This window comes from Astatotilapia calliptera, chromosome 11 (genome assembly GCF_900246225.1).
Source record: "Astatotilapia calliptera chromosome 11, fAstCal1.2, whole genome shotgun sequence".
In the NCBI taxonomy this organism is placed as follows: Eukaryota; Metazoa; Chordata; class Actinopteri; order Cichliformes; family Cichlidae; genus Astatotilapia; species Astatotilapia calliptera.
Window position 1 is genome coordinate 18,852,861 of NC_039312.1, and position 19,151 is coordinate 18,872,011.

The 19,151-nt window shown below is 40.0% G+C and overlaps 1 protein-coding gene across 1 annotated transcript; it reads right to left on the reverse strand.

The window, feature by feature from the left end:
- Positions 1 to 55: 55 nt before the first annotated feature.
- Positions 56 to 18,374, reverse strand: LOC113032787 (DENN domain-containing protein 3-like). The gene is made up of 28 exons (XM_026185892.1): positions 18,282 to 18,374; positions 15,673 to 15,821; positions 15,282 to 15,471; positions 15,012 to 15,104; positions 13,558 to 13,673; positions 13,284 to 13,408; positions 12,987 to 13,098; positions 12,735 to 12,854; positions 12,530 to 12,628; positions 11,915 to 12,034; positions 11,647 to 11,762; positions 10,271 to 10,426; positions 10,070 to 10,166; positions 9,845 to 9,948; positions 9,338 to 9,525; positions 9,046 to 9,205; positions 8,667 to 8,862; positions 8,412 to 8,580; positions 7,153 to 7,439; positions 6,894 to 7,064; positions 6,145 to 6,274; positions 5,887 to 5,994; positions 5,440 to 5,579; positions 3,328 to 3,488; positions 3,051 to 3,187; positions 1,958 to 2,076; positions 1,453 to 1,590; positions 56 to 1,260 (listed from the first exon to the last, which is right to left on the reverse strand). The coding sequence occupies exons 2-28, from the start codon at positions 15,754 to 15,756 to the stop codon at positions 1,051 to 1,053; spliced, it is 3,846 nt and encodes a 1,281-aa protein (XP_026041677.1). The 5' UTR covers positions 15,757 to 15,821; positions 18,282 to 18,374; the 3' UTR covers positions 56 to 1,050.
- Positions 18,375 to 19,151: the final 777 nt, after the last annotated feature.

Consider the following 19,151-nt stretch of genomic DNA (forward strand, 5'->3'; position numbering starts at 1 on the left):
AAAATTCATGATTTTTTGCAAAACAGTACATTTGCAAATTTTTGACTAACAATGATATTTTGGCATTACAAATATAACTTTGATTAAAGACCTTGCACACATTGGTGTATTGACGATTAAAAACATAAAAAAATGATTTTGATAACTACGAATACTGTTAATTTGCAGCAGCTGTGACATAAACCTTACACTGGGAGGTGGTCTAATACATTTGTTAAGCACTGTGTGCAAAAGAATTTCTCCAAGAGAAATTTGATTTCAGTTGTTTTTGAAAAACACCAATAAACTGACAACAATTCCATGTAGAACTGATATTTAAAGGATGGGAAGCATATGAATTAAAGTTTAAAATCACACAATCATGTGGCAGATTGAATCTTTTTACATGTTGTGAATATGCAAAAATTAAAATCTCAAAATGCCATGTTTAAGGGCTTTTTGAGATTAGGGGTTTTTTGTTCTTAGATATCATTTACATTTGAAATATTGGTACAAATGTTTTCCCCTTTTTTAGTCTTCAGCCTTTTCAACTTTGTTGTATTACTATCACAAATGATCTGTGTACAGTAACAGATAATGTGTCTTCAAACATGAGATATGAATTCATTTCCTGTGATATTTTGCTGTTTCATTAAAAAAGAAAAGTGTTGCAGCTCTTTTGAGGACTCCTTTTAGGAGTTTCCACTTTTTCCTTTCACAGAGGTAAACTTTGCATTAAAGTCTATTTTGCCATTATTTAGTGAACGTCACGCTTAAATACGACTTGAGTAACGACTTAAACCATAAATATTTTAGACAAGTGTTTACTGATGGTGTGAATAAATGAGACGTAGGGTCATTTTTCTTCCACACATTCTTTTTTCAGCCAGATGAGTTGCACCCTGCTTTTTCGTTTTCTTTTTTTTTTTTACAAAAACAAATGTAATAATAATGCTGGTTTAAGACATGCATTGGCTTTCAGACTAACAAAACTGTTCAAAAATAGTAATTCTAGTAGTTCTTTTTTCTCTTCTTCTTCCATCTCTTTGGATCCTTCTTCTTTTTTGGACTCTATTCGACCTTCCAGATGGCGATCTTGCCGTCACGACACGCAGAGCCACTGAGGACATATCGATCCTCGGCAGAGCAGAGCGTCTGAATGCTGTCTGAATGGGCCTGCAGCTCCTTTGCTACCGTGTGGCTCTCTATGTCCACTACCAACACTTGGCTACTCAGCTGACCATTACACTGACCCCCAGCATCACTCCTTCCAACCCAGATCTAAGAATACAAAAGGACATCAATGAAAGGTTTCATTGGATAAATGAAAATGTTTTGAATGATTAAAACAACTGAATGGTTGACATGTTTGTGTAAACCTCACAAGACATGCTGACAACAATAGTAAAAATATCAATACAAAGCAGCAAACATAAGATCATTTCGTGACCTGACATGCTAATCACAGCTCACCTGGTCTTTGACACGAATCATACATGTGACCCCTGAACTTCCAGGCAGGGAGATTATTTTAAACGGATGCCTGTGATTGTTTGTGTGCCAGAGACACAACTCTACTGAGTCTGCACAGCCTGTCCACAGCTGTCCTCGCTGAAACAAACACACAAAACACATGAACAATCCTGTAACTGTAGGAGTTCAGAGTTAAGAGGTCAAGAGTTAATGTTTCCATTGTAACCCCTCCAGATTTGACAGAGAAACACTCATTTTTAACACTCGGTTTTAACTACTATCATTTTACACCTCAGAGTTACATTAAAAGAATGTGACTCTGCTTAGAGTAAAATTAACTCTACTTTTGCAAGAAGACTATTAACACCAAAAACATTTAACACTTTTGAATTTGCTGTGTACACTGTGACTGCATGCCACCTACTGACTGAGACATGGATTGACACAATGAATCACCACTAGCGTTCTTAATTAACAGACATATAAGCAAGGATTGTAAAGTCACCTCTGGTATATAAATGAAGCTGCTGAAACTACTGGGCATGCTCTGTAGGTCCTTATGAAGTGTTATCTTTCTTTGTGGTGTCCCACTCTTTTTCACTTCCACAATGCCGTCACCACAACCTGCACGAACACACATCCTCAAATCATCATCCAAACACATTTGGCTTAAGGTGGCTTAATGTGTAGACATAATTGATCTACTTAGACCACCAAGAAAAAAATGTTAGGCATTGTCCCAGATACCTCTGGGCAATGTATGTAAGCAATGAGAACAAGTGGACTGTCATGCTCCTGGGCCTCCAGCCCAGTGTTTTGTTTTGTTTTTTCTGCACTTATTATAAACTTCCTTGGATTTAAGAAATATGCAAATTCAAGCTCTGTATTACTGAGTCTGGAGTTCAGTATTCCCTAGTACCACTGCACTTTTGTTATTTATATAGTTAATTCTTGGTTCTTGTTTATGTTAGTTCCCTTTTGTGTCCACTTCACCCTAGTCTCGTCTCCGTGTCTTGTCTCTGTGTTTTGTTACCCTTTTTTCTCCCCGGTCTGGTCTCCCTGTGTCCTGTCTCTGTGGCTGTATGGTTTCCCTGTCTTGCCAAGTTGTTACATCTTAAGCCCTGATCCCCGTGTTTGTCCCATCCTGTCCCTGTAGTCATCTCTCTGTGTTTCATCCTGTGTTCATCCTTTTTGTGTCCCCTTAAAGTCTGTTAAGTCTCTGTTTTTATAAGCCTTTCGTCTTGATCAAGCAGGTATGTCTTAGTCTCTGCCTCAGTGCTTATGCTTCCTGTTTTATTTTGACACTCCGTCGTCTCTTGTGCAATATGTTTGGTTTAACTTGCCATGTCTTTGATTGGCAGCTGTGCTCCCACCTGTTTCCTCTTCACCTGTATGTATTGTCAGCATCGCCCTCATTGTGTGTAAGCTTTTCTCAGTCTGCTTTTGCGTTTGTAAATTACCATCAACTCTGCTCTGTTATTGCCTGTCTCACGCCCGCTCTGTGACATGAAGCTCTTGAGAGAGAACTCATTACTCCGAAACACATAATCAGAAACATTGATTAAATGAGGGAGAAAGAGGAGAGAGCGTGTACTCACAGCACCACAGAGCACTGTTGTGGATCTGTATGGAGGAGAGATAATCACAGCTGAGTAAAAACTGCCGCTTCACTTTAAGACTGGATGAGTCCCATTGCAGGATCATCCCATCGCGGCTGCAGGAGTATGTCAGCAGGCTGGGAAAGAAGGCTCATTTAATACAGCATCACAACATGTTCATTAACACATTGAGACTCACTGTAATAAGACTGCTCTCATTTTTGCGCGTGTGTTGGTTTTTGTGCTTTGTACGAACTACAGATTAACACGTCTCTACCTGTTGGCTTGGTTGCTGGAGTCCACTGTGAGGCCAGTCACTTCATGTCTGTGTTCGGTCAGCTGTTTGTTGCTGGACATGCTGTGAGTGTCGATAATGTAGATTACAGAGTCCTGAGAACCAATCCACACCTGCTCCTGGACCAGTCCTATCATACAGTTCTACACAAAGGATAAGATAAGATGTATTTTATTCATCACAAAGCTGCCAAATTTCTATTTTTTACAACAGTTAAGCAGAACAAACAAATAACAAATAGTTTAAATAAGAAGATGAGTATGTAGCTCAATCAAATACACTACATATGTCTAAAGGTAAAAACTAATAAGAAATTAGAGAAGAAACAAATGTTCAAATTAAGTATGAATTTAAATTAGAATCTTAAATAATAATAGATAAAAGTAAAAATGTGATGGGAACTTGATGTATGTAGCTTAATGTAGCTTAATGAAAATCACTATATCTTAGAACACAAAGGCAATACAATGTTGAAATATTGGTATCTGTTTTACTTATATTACTATAAACTAGGGCTGCCACAAACGATTATTTTGATAGTCGACTAGTCACCGATTATTTATGCGATTAGTCGACTAATCAGATCATCATCCACTGGACATAAAACTACAGCTTATTGCACCAGCAGCATCTGCTCTTATATAACTATCATTGGCTTACAGCTTTAAGCTTTTAAGGTGCTAACTAAAAATAAAGACAAGATGATAGTTTATTCAATTTTAATGAAATTTGCAGATTGTTTCGGTAAAGTTTAATAAACTCCTTGCTATCTAAAATATAACAGGACACCGGAGTATATTCTCCAGCATCTCACACTTCTGATAATCAGCTGTCTGCTTGACGTTTATTCAGCTGTGTAAAAACTATAACTTTAATCTCAGCCAAACCGATTTACTCAGGAACAAATAAAATACTAAAAAAAAGCCAAACAATAACATTTTTAATTTATCTAAGTGACTCATATATATTTAACCTGAGTCGCGAAAGACGGCGGTGGGTTTGAAAACAATTTGCCGGGAGTCCGGTGTTCTCACGGCGCTAGTGACCTAGCCCCCGGCTAGCTATCGAGCTAGTGGGTAACAGACGTCTCCGAAAACGTCGGAGCGCTTTTGAAAATATGTGGTGTCCTGATAAACTGAGCAGATATTTGAGGTTTACACAGCTACATTCTCGCCTGAAAATATGTTAAACGTTTATTTTGTGACCCAGAAAGAATAATAAGAGTAATATTAAAACTAACTAGCTACCGCCATTGTTGGAAACTAAGCTGGGCCGCGCTATGAATTCTGGGACACAGCTGCTTCTTCTTCTTCGGGGTTTAACGGCAGCTGGCATCCTTGTACATGCTGTGCTGCCATCTTCTGTTTCAGTCCGTTATTACACTCTTAAATCCTGCTATTATTCCTGCGTCTTTTGCGATCTTACAAAGCTTCAAACGACACGTCGACTATTAAATCAGTCGTCGACGATTTTGATAGTCGACGTAATCGTGACTAGTCGACAAATCGTGGCAGCCCTACTATAAACCTGCTCTTTTTGAATAATAAATACAGAGAACAACACAGAGAACAACAATACTGAAAACAACTGAATGTTGCACGAAAGCCCTCGACCAAAACAAATGTGTCCATCGACCACGCTTCCTGTGTCCCTTCACATCCTCTGCATGGTGTGGTAAACATAGACTGTGGATAAACAATTGGATGTAGCCTCTGGGTCTGAAAAGTGAAACTAATGTGGAAATGTCCCAGACCCCCTCTCAGCAGAAGGGACAGACATGACCCAGCTTTACACTTGCCATGTATTTGTAACTCAGCATGATATTTCTGGCTACACCTGTGGTCTAAAAACTGGCAGCTTGTGCGATAATATTGCAAGATGGTCTAAAGTTTGAATCACTGAGTACTGTAACAATCTAGCAATGCAAAAACTTATTGCATTTTCAGTATACGAATAACTAAGTCAAACAGCCATGACACTTTATACACATGTTGTTTGAGATCTATAAGCATGTTTCATTTTCATGGACAAAATCAGTGGAGAGATACATTAAATAGCTCATAGCTCAAATAGTAAAAGCACGCTTCCTCTCACCAGCTGCGACTGTCCAAGCTGGATACAGTCCTGCAGCATTGACCAACTCGCCGCATCAAATACAACCACCTTACCCCCACTGAGAGCCACCCACAGCTTTGGGTTCATATCACCCACTTTGCCAGTACCAGTCAGCTGACCTGAAATGAGAAAGAAACGTGCAAAAAATAAGAAAAAGTGTTCTAAATACATAAAAAAAAAGGATAACAGCAGTCAGTTAACACTGATTTTAAATTCATTAATTAACGCTTATTTCACATTTTCCATACATAGTTTTTTTACATAACTATATCACGTGGTAATAGCTGTTTTATATAGTTGTACAAATATCAGATCCTCTTCAAAATAGTGTGTATGGATAACCAATGTTGATATTGACAAAATATAAATAGGTTTAGTGATATTCTGTTGTAAAGGTAAGTAGCCTCCCCCTCATTTCAATGATACCTGGAGTGTAAAGCAGCACATGTACGGTCTGTGGCTCAGCCAGGTCCAATGATGGGTTGATCTTGTGTTTGAGAGTCTCTGAGGTAGTTTTAGGCACTATCATAGGCACTGGCCAGAAACAAGAACACGATAAACAAATATAAACAGCATATACTGAACATACTCTTCTATATTTATTTATTTTTTCTTTTATCAAAATTACACGATTTGACAGAAACAGTCAAAAACAAAACAAAACAACAAACTCTGAGCCCAGACCTTCTTGTCTGATTTTATCAAAGTAAGCCAGCTTTGAAGCAGCAGTGATGGATCTCTGATTCTGCAGGCAGCCTGTGACAGCATCTATTAGCAGAACGTTGGTCAGAGCCTGAGTCATGTACTGAGGGTCCTAGAGACACAAAGTGAGATTAAAAACCTAAAATAATAACAAAAGGATTAAAAGAAGGGGTAAGGCAGGTTGTACTTAAGAACAGAAAAGTTATGGCAAACCAACAGAGTAGCTAAATCAGTAACACTGCAGCAAAAGCTATAAAAATACTGGTGACCAGTGGTACCCATCAGCCTCCTAGTAGATACACCTATGGTATAAATTTTAAAATGTTAGGCGACCTATTTCTTGAGTTGTTACAAGATTTTTAGAAAAGTTTGAGGTCAGCGTCACTGAGATTCAAACTCATGAGAGATTTTTAGTAGATACAGGTGTGGAATCAAATTCAAAGTCCTACCCCACTTTGTTCTTGAGTTATCAAACTAACAAACTTGGGTGTCCACATCGCCTGCCCACTCGCCAGGCATGGTGATGACAATACCCCATCAGCCTTTTATGGCTGACAGGTAAAAAGTATAATTTAGACGCAGCATGCAAGCAGCAGCCAAACGTCTACGGCTGACAACTTGAAGGACAGTAAATCCTCGATCCTCAGCATTACATAGATGTGGACTGGGAAGGTACGTCTAATAAAATCACATCTGTTAAACTGTTTTAAGATCATTTGAGTTTTCTGCACCTTGTGTTGATCTGCCATCTTGCGTCCAGCCCACATCTCTTTGATCACGAGGTTCCAAAGCTCAGTCTCTGTTTTTAGGTTGGCCTCAAACACTTCAGGCCTGCGGGATGTCTGGATACGAAGGGATGGAATACGAACGAGCAGAAAGGGAACTGAGGTAATTTTTACCTCCTGTAAGAGATTGTTTATTTATTAACAGACGAGAATGAGAACACACAAGGCACAATTATCAAAAATAGTCTTAAAGATGCTACTTGACCTGTATATCTCTGAACTTTGTGATTTCCAAGAAACCGGGCCGTCCTTCAGTGAGCAAAAACAGCCGTTTCTGCGTCATGGCGATTTTACCAACGCCGTGGGAAGTCTTGACACAGGAGGACAACTTGTAGACACACTCATTATTGTCAAGTCGGTCAATGACATCAGAGGGCAGGTTGACATCTTGTGCTTCAGCTTCCATCTCTTTCCAGAATGTGTAGAAGACTCTGAAAAGTTCAGGGTCCACCTGCTTTGGCTGACCTCGGACAGAGGGGTGTGCATACGCAACTAGATGCAAACAGACAGAGATATAGAAGACAAAGACACCCAATCTTACAATCTTAAAGTGATCCAAACCAAAATGTCAGTGGTTTTTCCTTTGTCCATTTATCCACAGCTTTACCAAGAGCTGTGGATAAATGAGGCAGACCAAAAACATACCCATGCTAAGGTCCACTGCTTTGGTGCACAGCTGAAAACAGCTGTTCTAAAGACGACCGGCATAATACTACACCATGAGCAATAAATTTTCACACTCAGCACTGAAACAGTTAGCATTTGGAGTCATGTTCTTCCACCACAGAGTGAATTAAAGGCCAATATTTACTGCCCTTTTAGCTATTTTGTTGTTTTTGTTGTTGTTGTTTGCTAGCCCCCTGGGTTTTGCTAGCATTGCTTCTTGCCCAGCATCCAGCTGCCCACAACCCTGAAATCACTAAGCAGTTAAAAAACTGATAAATGGGAAGCTTTGGTTTGTTCACAGAGTTTCTTTTTATATGCATTAGCGTACAGTTTTTAATTTCAGCAGTTGATAAGAGTAAAGAGAATGATCTTAAACTATTAGTCTTGGTTGTACAAACCCAAACTATGGCCTGAAAGACTCAATCTGAGACAGATATGCAAATCAGAAATTATAATTTCTTCGTTAAGCTGTAATCTATAGATAAAGGATTATACTAGATCATCTGATAGCTGCTTAAGTTAATCATAATGGCAACTCTGGAGCGTTAATGGAGAAAATAATTAGTGTAAGTAACTTCTGTGTCCATCTTATCAGGTCATCTAATAAAATGACTTGAAAAATGTCTTGGACATTCACAAGCCAATTGTGCACCACAGCATTTTAGTGAGTTCCCTTGGCTTGCACTCCTGATTACAAATACACACGTAACAGTTTTAATTCTGAGGGATCTTGAGGTTACACACAGCTCATAAGAGAAAGCTTCAAAAAGCAGAAGACAGCTTTTCTGTTTGACTTACTGTCAGTGAGAGCATCAAATAAACGCTGTATGGTCGCCACATCTCTAACAATCCTACACTCTTGAACGCATCGCATAAACTCCTCCTGATACAGAGGCTTACAGGGAAGCTGAAACTTCTTTACATGGTCATCAGGCTCCACCAGCGGCTTCTCATTGTCTGTCTTAACCTAAGGCAGAAAAAAAAGACAACATCACTGCTTCATCACCAGCAGGTGCAGAACTTCAACCACGATGAAAACGTGCGTGAACCAACCTTGAGGATGAGTCTCTTGAGTTCAGGCCGCCTTTGAGCTTGTTGTCTCTCATCTCTTTGCAGCGAGTCTACGAGCCATGTGACCAAGCTAGTGGGAAAAATTGCAGTGTCGGTCTTATTGAGGTTTTGGAAGTCGCTCAGTGCGTCCAGTCGCCGCGAACACAGTGTGTTGATTAAACCACGCAAGTAGTAGTATCTGCAGGAGAAAACTTATTTTATTCATGTCTCAGGTCACTGGTGTCAGCAACAGCACTGAAAAGCTTTATAAAAGAATAAAGCGCAGGGAAAGCTGATTCTAAGCAGCGGGAAGCACATAAATATAGATATAGGTGTATATAATATAATATATAGGTGCGTATAAAGAATAACAAGAGAATACCTGGCCAGCATGGCAGGGTTCTCACTTTGGACAGAGAAAATGGCTTTTCCGAGCTGCTGGATGAGCTCAATGTAATAACTTTGGACAGAGTGGAAGGACAGAGATGCTGGGAAGTCTGGAAGCTTGAACACCTTTATAGGTTTTGGAGTTGTGTTTGGTGCTGGTAGAGACAAAAAACACAAAGGGGAGGAAGGCAGATTAGACAGATTTTCTTTGTCTTGACAGTGTTTCCTTCATTAAATCAGTCAATCAAGTATTATATCTAACTGGGTATTAACCCCTGGGGTCTCACCGGGGTCAGATAGGAGGATCTTGGAGAGCGGTGTGTTTCTTTGGAAGCCGATAATCTTATCTTCTCTCAAGTTAGGGAGACTCATGCCCAGTCTCTTACTCAGCCTCGTCTCTGTGATGGAGCCCTTTCTCCTGGCTTGAATCTGCTGCATGGTGGGTCTGTGTGGGGCTTCAACCATGGCCTTCATCCTAAAGGATGGAGGATAGAGACAAAAGAGTGCTGCAGAAAAAGTGTTCACCTGAACATTTACCAGCAGCGTAGTTGTCATATACCAACATAAGCATATCCATCATAACTTTATATCTGAATATATTTTTACTTTCCGGCTTAACAGGTACATGTAAGTAAAGCTGATACAGCCAAACGCGACATCCCTGTAACAGATCCTAACTTGATGAAGGTTGTGGTGCTTCTGAGTTTTTCCAAGAGCGGTTTGACCACCAGATTTGTGCCTCTTTTAATATTATCAGTTACCTCGAGCTCATTAGGTTAAAAAAATGGACATACTTTTGCATCTCAGAACGAGTGCTGAGCTCCATTCGTGCAAAGCTATCCATTTTCCTGTTGAGACGATCCTTGAGAAATGAATGGAAGATATGCGTCTCCAGCACCTGCAACACAGTCCTGTCAGTTCTTTTAATTATGCGTAACCTCTCCAGCATCAGTGTCTGTTGAAAGATGCCGGCTGATCTGTCGCCCTTCTAAGCAAAGCCGCACCGAGTCAGCCTTTACCTTCTTATAAAAAAGTTGCTCAGCTGGCTCTCTGGTTTTCAGGAACTCTTCACTGTGAAACACTCGATGTTCATAATTCAGATGACTGCTCACATCCCTGTTACACACACACACACACACACACACACACATCAGCAAAATATTAACACATATCTAAAAGAAGCATCCCACCAATAGTGGACTGATTAGTAAATTCAGAACCTGAAAATGTTGACAATTAATTCCAGTGCAATCCTCTGGATGTCGTTGTTAAGGCTGCGTTGCCATGTTCGCCTCTGTGCCCGCTGTTCACTGATGTCAGTGCAACTTGCATGGTGGCACTGATCCAAGTCTAAATGTATTCGTAATAACTTACACCTGCAAAATAAATTCAAGTTAAGTGAAAGTACGCCCTCAAACCCTCATCAGGTTCTTATCAAGGTCTACACCATGTTGCTACTTATTTACCTAATCCAGAATGCAGAAGCAGTGTGTGGAAAAACTAAGTACACCCTTACTTCTTAAGTAGCAGCCAGTTGCTGCTAATCTAATGCACTTCCAAGATCATCAACAAATATGAGCATCTCTATAAAAGCAGATGTTTTGGCAGTTTGCAGGTCTGGAGTACTCAGCTGTATGTTATTAAAATGCTAAAGGAAAGGCTACAGCAATGATCTTAAAGAAGCGCCTGCTACTACCCATCAGTCACAGAAGGGTTTAAAGCAATTTCCAAACAATTTAAAGTCCATCATCCTACAGGAAGAAAGATTATTTATAAGTGAAAAACTTTCAAGACAGTTGCCAATCTTCTCAGGAGTTGACATCCCAGCAAATTCACCCCATTGTCACATGAGCAGTGCTCAAAGAAAGTGCCAATAACTCAAGCGCTGCATCTCAAACTCAGGTTAGATGTTAAAGTTCATGACAGCAAAATTAGAAAAAGACTGAACAGAGGTTTCAATATAAAGACTCTTTTTCTATTTAGAAAAATAAGGCAGCACAGTCTCCACAAGGTTTCTGGCACAGTGTCCTTTGGACAAATTACCAAAGAGGAAATGTTTGACCATAATGCAGATTAATATTTGATGAAAACCAAATTGAGCATATTAGCACAAACACCCTAAAACAACGATCAAGCACGGTGGTGGAGGGGTGATGCTTTGGGCTTATTTTGCACACACAGGAACTGAGCATCTTGCAGTCACTGAGCTGAACTCCTCTGTATACCGAAGCATTCGAGCGTCAAATGTGAGGCCAACCTTTAGCTGCCCAATAGCTAAAGATGGTTCTACAAGTTTTTGAATCATAAGGTGTACTTAGCTTTTACTCACTGCTTCTGGATCTTGGCTTAGTTTGTAATAAACGATGACACAGTGTAATATGTTCTTGTTCATCTGAGGTTGTAACTAAATAACTGTAAGACCTACTTAGGATGAGATGATTTGTTTTTTAATGATGTATTTAAATTTAAAGTGTTACAATAAAAAGAGGGTGTACTTTGGTTTTCACATGACTGTAAGACTCTGACTTTTTAATCATTACCTGGTATTACAGCATAGTATTTACTTTAACAGTTTTTTGGCAGTAAAATAAAGTACCTCTGTGTGAAGCAGTGTGCAGCAACTGGAGGAATGTCCGGCAGGTTAACAGTATCAAAAGTAGAAGTGCTGAGACTTCCATTATCAATGTTAATTAAGATCAGATCATCTGTTTCCTGTAGAACACAGTAACATGAACCAGGTTCAAACAATTATAGAACTACTAACTTATATTTGAGCTTGGGGGGTAACTCCATTTCTTAACCTTATCCTTTACAAGAGGTGGGCGAATTAATGGGAAATTTAAAGTAGAAGGTTATGTACTTACAGCTGATACGTCTGCAAAATGACTGAGATGGCAGCCCATAAGAAAGGCTGTAGGAGCCATTAGAAAGTCCAGCATGCCTTTAGCCAGGACAGGAACATATGGGTGCTGCCACAGCAGAGGCTGGAAGAGTTATTAGACAGGCAAGGAAGAAATGAATGGACCAAAGATTAAGGAGCGGATGGCTTTATTGTGGACTGAGGGGGTCCATCGCCCACTAGTGTTGGCACTTTTTAGACATAATAATTTAGGTTTTCTATACAGAAGCTCTAAAGTTTAATATATGTGACTTTTTTAATGCTTAAAGGGAAATTAAAAATTGAGTTATCCATTTTTATATCCCTTACTGTAATTTGGTGTAACATTAATACCAATTAACATCCATCATCCAGACACACTCATTTACATAAGAGGAATTTCATTTTGGCAAATTTTATGAAATACCCATATTCCCAAGGTTTCCAGCTGCACCCTTCCTTTTAACTGTGGCACTGACCCTTTAAGACTTTGATTGTAACTCTCAATACTTTTTTTTTTTTTAAAGGATGGAATTAATAAGTATTGCATGCTTATACTAACTCTAGACCCTTGAAGATATGCTGTGGATTTTGATCTAACCTGCAGAAACAACAACAAGCTCTCTGCCATCAGCGTGAGTCTTGCCCAGTCAGCAGAAAATAACACCACCCGCTGCTCCTGCAAGAGACAAGACAGCACCTACAGGGCGGGAGACAGAAGAACAGAAACAGAGGGAGGGAAGTGGAAATGAATGTGAGTCTCCACTCGTTCGATTAACACAAACACAAAACAATGTGTGTGTTACCTGCAGCAGCTGCTGTGGCCTGAAGCAAAGGAAGGGCAGGTGGAGGTCTAAATCTATAACCGGGTGGTCCTTGTCTTCTCTGGAGGGCAGTATGATGGTCAGAGGACGTATTGTAAACATCTGTAAAACATGTGGATATGAATGTAGTGCACTGTGCTGGATACACTGGCCTACTCTGAGCTCCAGATTTTGAAGTCTCTTAAAGACAAATTTCAAAGTCTTTATTTAAGCCGATTACAAACACACACAAACCAAGTGCAGCTGTCCAGGAGGTGGAATTGGCACAAGTGTCAGTTTGGCCGCAAACTCCTTCACTCTCTCTTCCATGTCTGACAATCGACAGGTTCTCAGCTGGATTAAAAGACTAGCAAATCAACAGAAAGAGTCAGACGAGAAGAAGGCTCTCTAACCTGCCATAACCACACTCCTGAAAGTCAGATTTCTTACAGCTATTTTTAAACTCAAGAGTCAAAAATGTCACAAAAACCCCTTTTTGATCTTAGCAATTTAATTTGCTGAGTAATTAGGTTCAGTTCTCGGGTTTCTTACCATGAAAGACAGTCTTTGAGTGCAGTGAAGTAAGGATGCTTGGATATGACACAGATGCTGTAGGCACAGAAGAGTTTAGGACACTTTGAAGACCCTCTACCATTTCGATAGAGAGACATCCCTTCCTGTGGAAACACAGATAATCCAACAGGGACTTATTTTCTTTTAAGGGTTTTGTTAGTTTCATGAAACATTACAGTACACTGCACACATGCTGACTGCTTATCTTATTATTATACTATCATATGCAGTATTATGTGTAAGTAATTCGTACCAGTATTGGACGGTAGCACTGCATTACTACTCCATGGGTCTTGTTGCCAAGGATGTCTGTGAAAACCAGGAAGTGGAATTGTTCCTCTTTCTGTTCACTGGTTACTTGGAGGCCACCTGGTTAAAAAATGAAAATGTACATGTGCATTGTGTTTTATGAACACAATGTGTCATTATAGTACCGCTACAGCACACACAGCCAGAAGGCACATGTACAAAATCTCTGAAAAACTCTAGAATTAAAATATATTTAAGAGAAGACTGTTGGTGTTTTTTGATGGTATTTAGGTGCAGTATATACAGTACAGTGCAAAAGTCTTGAGCCACCCATATTTCTTCATTCCTTATATTTTGCTAGAAAAACAGGGAACAGGTGCAGAAATATATTGAAACATGCAAACATGAATGGACATACAGTATATAAGGCAAAAACAGAGTTTGCACTATTCTAATGATCTGGTGTTGCATGGTGGCTCAAAATAACATGCAGTTAGAAACAACGAAAGCACCTCCACCATTTTTACCGATGCCTGTAGACACTCACTGTTGTACTTCTCTCCTGTTCTCCTCTGTAGATTCACTCTATCAGGGCGGTTGCCACTGATTTCCGCTCCAGTTCTTGAGTAATTTGACATACCTGAGGCTTTTCTCCCTGTTTCCTTTCCTGAAGAAAGGCTTCATAACAGCCACCCTTCCACAGAGACCATTTCTGATGAGGCTTCAGTGAACAGTAGATGGACCAGCTGAAAGGTCAGATGCATCTCTGAGTCCGTGTGTCAGGTCTTTGGTGGATTTTTTCTTATTTCATAAGGATGTGACTTTCATATGCTGTAGATTGTTTTTAGGTCTACCGCTTCTTTTGTACTCCACTTGTCCATCCATCCAGCCATTCATTCATTCACTTCCACTTATCCTTTTCAGGGTCGCGGGGGGCACTGGAGCCTATCCCAGCTGTCATAGGGCGAGAGGCAGGGTACACCCTGGGTAGGTTCGGTGAGATAGATACCACGGTGGCCTTGTCAGAGGGGTAGGTAAACCCAGAGTTTGCTCCCCCAAAGTCAACGGGGCCCCGTCCGGCAAACACGGTTTCTCGAACCCTCGCCCCGGTCCACACGTGCGTCCGGAAAGCCTCGCCCTGGTCAACAGGGCTCAGTAGCCCCGAGCGAGCGCTCTCGCACGCACGCAGCGGTACTGCCGCCGCCTGAGGGGCTACCTGGTTGATCCTGCCAGTAGCATATGCTTAACACCATATACAAATGTTTGTTGTAAGTTTGCCAATGTCCGCCATCTGAATGTTTCATCCCCATTAAAAGAACCATTACCATGTTCCAGTGGACGTCAGTAACATGAGCTTTCATCGTGCATTGTGCATGTGTACATGTACTATACGTGTGAGTGAGTTGTCTTAGTGTGTCTTTGTGTCTGACGTTGTGTGTGCTATGGAAAACCTTTTACCGGGGAAGCAGAGCTGAGGTAAAGCCATGAGATCGATGTTTTTAGGTACACTGACATCTTCTATTCCTCCTCTTCGACCTGCCTCATCTCCACCTGCAAAAAGGCAGCTGGTTGGAGAGACATAAAAACTCCAAGACACAAAAAATCTATGGTAAGATAGGTAAAATGAAGAAATACGATATTAAAGATCAATAACTGTTTTGTATTTAATAATAAAGTGTTTTTTTCTCATGTTCCAACTGGTGTATTTATGGGTCAAATGTACCAGACCTTGACTGGGTGTTGGTGCAGCTGAAGGAGGCAGTTCTCTCTTTTTCCTGATAAAAGAGCGCCGCAGCTTCCCATGTGATCTCAGCATTTCACTTTCAGCCTGTGTTCTGCTAACAAAAGGTGGCGCCAAGACTGAAAGAACCTCCGGCTCCAACAGGAGGTGTTTGAGAGTTTCATCATCGTTAATGGTCTGAGTGGGGCAGAAGATGGGAAAGATTTAAGAGGGTGGGAAGGGGGAGGAGAGTCCTTTCTCATACTGTACCTAAACTGGAACTTTGCTGATATAACCAGTAAAGGTTTCTGTTTATCATTACCATCACCCTTTTATCAGTTTATAGTAAATTACTTATGTCAAACATTTGTGTATCGGAGTGTATTTTAAGGCAAAAACCTGGCAGATTTCCTGGAGTTTGTCACTGGATGCTCCAACCACCACGCAGGCTTCCAGCAGAGCAGGCAGCAAAGAGTCTGCCATCTCTGAAACCAATCCACGACCTGGGTGAATACACCTGACCAAGGGTCTACTCAGATGTGCTGGATCTAGAGAAATAGAGAGGCAGGCTAGAGTAAAATGAGCCAGAAATTAGATACACATTAGGAGGTAAAGATAGAAGACAAAAAATACACTTAAACTTGTTTGTGTAGTAATAAATCAGACAGTTGTCTAAGCTCTCTGATCGTCATCCTTCTCTTTAAAAACAACACTTCTCAGCTAAATAAAGCTATAACACATGACCGAGCGGCTGTTCCAGCTCATTATTAGAGTCGCTGTTTTTGTTAGCATCATAAGAAAAATGGCTCAGATGAAAACTTCTCAGAAACCAGTGAGACAACACCACGCATTTTATTTGCATAAAACATGCTGAATGATTCTGTTGTGCACTTGTTTTTGCACTTCCCTCCATAGTCGGTTGAAATTAATTCAAAGAGAAAAGTATCGATACAGAGCAAAGCATCTCTTGTTACTCTTGTTAAATGCACAGGGCTTTAACTTCATATAAAATTATATCACAACATTTCTCCCTTTCATACTTTAACATGTGAAACCATCACTGTCTGACTGATTTTACATATTGATACCACTAAAGAATGGTAGGATTTGCCAAATAAAAGCATAATTTTTCCATTTTCGTGACAAAAAACAAAACTCCTGAGACATGGTGTTGACATCATAAGTTTAAAGCTGCTGACTGAGTGCTCAAAGAGCTCTGTGAGAATATAAAATGAACCTCGCCATGATGACTAACAGCCCTCTGGTTGTCACAGCACCGTACATCACTTTGTAAGTGCGTTATAAACACAGTTGATGTGGACAGTCCAAATTTTTCACTACAATTTATTCATCAGCTAAACCTTTAATGTTTGTTGTTTAACTCTCAGACTTGTTAATGAAACAAGCATATTAATATGTTGTGGCCTGTAAAATGAACAACAATAAATGGCCAATAATATTGAGAAAATGTTGCCTTGCAGCTTTAATCTGAAGGCAACCATAAAGCAAATCCAAAGTGAGGCCATACTTTACACGATTACATGTGGAAAGTATGGACAGTATATGTCACTGCACCGCATATATTTCCTGTAGCACAGTTTCCACAATTCTGTCTACGTTGTATTATTATCTTTGGCTGTACAGAGCATTATTATTATTAGTAGTATTAGTAGTAGTAGTATTAGTATTGTAAATCCTATCAATAGGCATCCTATTCCCTTTATCATCTGCTTCTTTTTCCTTAGAGCTTAATCACCACATCACATTTCCCTGATGGTCCAGACAGTCTAGTCTTTTCCTGGAAAATTGGGATCATGTGTGCAGAGGAAGATGGAAACATGCACAGAAAGCAGAGATTACTTAGAAGTAGGCCACAAGTTCTACATGAGGGCTACATGAGTTGATATACTACCAGCTGGCTTTGATATAGTTAAAAGACTAAAAGGACTTTCTTAGAATCTGAGCGGCACGAAAGTACTTTAAATGCTCTCACAGGGACATGAGCACTTCAATCAACTCATTCTAACAATATCTTAACCTTGACCAAGTAACCATGGGAACAGGGTGAGACTCCCCTTGTTTAGTCTAAATTAACAGCTACTGGACAACACCAAGAATGTTAAGAATAAATAAAGTATTATTGCAAAAGCATGCTGCATACACATGCAGACGGCTTCTTTCAGTGATGTGATTATCATTTTATGCAGTACAGTCACATGACCCCTGGAGAAAAAAGGGTAAATTCCATACAAAACCACCACAGCACATATCAAGCCAAGTGTAACATGTTCTGATACCGCCACAACACAATCGTTTACATGAACACTTGTATCTTTGATACAAGTGCTTGATAGCAGCCAGACGTAAGCATGATTTAAAAAGGAACATTGTGATTTTTACAATCAGTTTAGTGGAAAATGCCCTGAAGTTGCCTGATGCCTAAAATATGATGTCTCCTTTGATCTGCTCCCATACTAATTGTGAAAAGTGCATCAAACAGGGTTCAGCTTGAACAGTGGCACTGTTACCAACGATCGAGATGAGGTTAAAGTGCAGTCAAAACGGCTCACTGAGATCTAACAATGATTCTTTTTACTGTTTTAATTTTTACTGTTCTTTTTATTGTTTTACTGCTGGGGCCATCCTAAGCTGCCTTAAAACTATGCAGCCCCTGAAACATAATGTCCAAGTCAGATCATTGCCACTGTTATGATGGAAGGTAGCATATGCTTTTTTCTGTATAAAGGTCACAATGTATAGTTGTATATCGACACTTGCATTCCTAGAGAACATTAAAGTGCCACACTTTAAGTTTAGCAATAACTGTTGTATAGATGTTGTGACATGTGATTCCGAGTCACACGCTAAACGGGTGAGACGCTTCTGTTTGCACAGCACACACACACACACACACACACACACACACACACACACACACACACACACACACACACACACACACACACACACACAAATGTGTTTTAAAGTTTCTTTGACTTGTCACTAACCTCCTCACTCACAGGCTTCGCAGCTCCTTCTTATTTTTCCGCTCTCACATTAATAACGCCGATGCGGAGCTGAGCAGTGCGCAGCACGGACTGCGCAACCATGTCCTGAGCTGCTGAATGAAACAAACTCATCCCAGATAGTTCCCTTTAACGCGGTCTGTTTCCCGTTTCGCTATTGTAGCGGTTCAAACATGCGCACTGAATATTTGAGGAAGCGCAAAAAGCTTTTATGGACTTCAACACACGTTAGGTTTAAAGAGTGCATAAAGCGTAACTGGGCTCTGTATGAATGACTGGAACAATCTTTAACAATTAACGAAACACGTGTTTATTCTAATGTATTATATTTACAAAACGCTCATATTAAACACAAATACAATCTTGGGACTTACTGTGGTGATTTTTTATTACATGAATTCAATGTAAAAGGTTACACCCATTACAAAGAGCCCTATCTGAGTGGATTAACCGCTCAGGAGATATCTACGTGTCTGACTTTTCACGGAAAATTTATGATTTTCGATAAATAGTAAGTTTCCTTTTTTCAGCATCCTGTCCGCATCTGTCAACGGAATGAGGTCCCCCCCCCAAAAAAGAAAAAAAATTACTCTCGCAAAGATAAAAAAAAAATAATACATATCTCTATATAACAAAATGGAGCCCGAAAGGAAAGAAAAAGAAACGTTTCTGCTGTGTGGGATCATTTCGATATTTTAACTGTTTGTCTGTCTTTGTTTCAGTGTAATCTATCAGAATAGGAAAAACAACAGTGTGACCTGCAGTGTAAATTATGTTTTTCATTTTATGCAGGTTAAATGTCGCATCTGTTCTGCGGAGCTTTCTTACACAAACAAAAGCACCTCCTCAATG

Coding starts and splice junctions, on each gene's coding strand:
- LOC113032787 (XM_026185892.1), bottom strand. CDS start 15,756: ATGGCAGACTCTTTGCTGCCTGCTCTGCTGGAAGCCTGCGTGGTGGTT. Junction 9,206..9,337: donor GATCCTCCTATCTGACCCCG/GTGAGACCCCAG, acceptor TGTCTCTACCAG/CACCAAACACAACTCCAAAA. Junction 1,261..1,452: donor TGATTCGTGTCAAAGACCAG/GTGAGCTGTGAT, acceptor TTGTATTCTTAG/ATCTGGGTTGGAAGGAGTGA.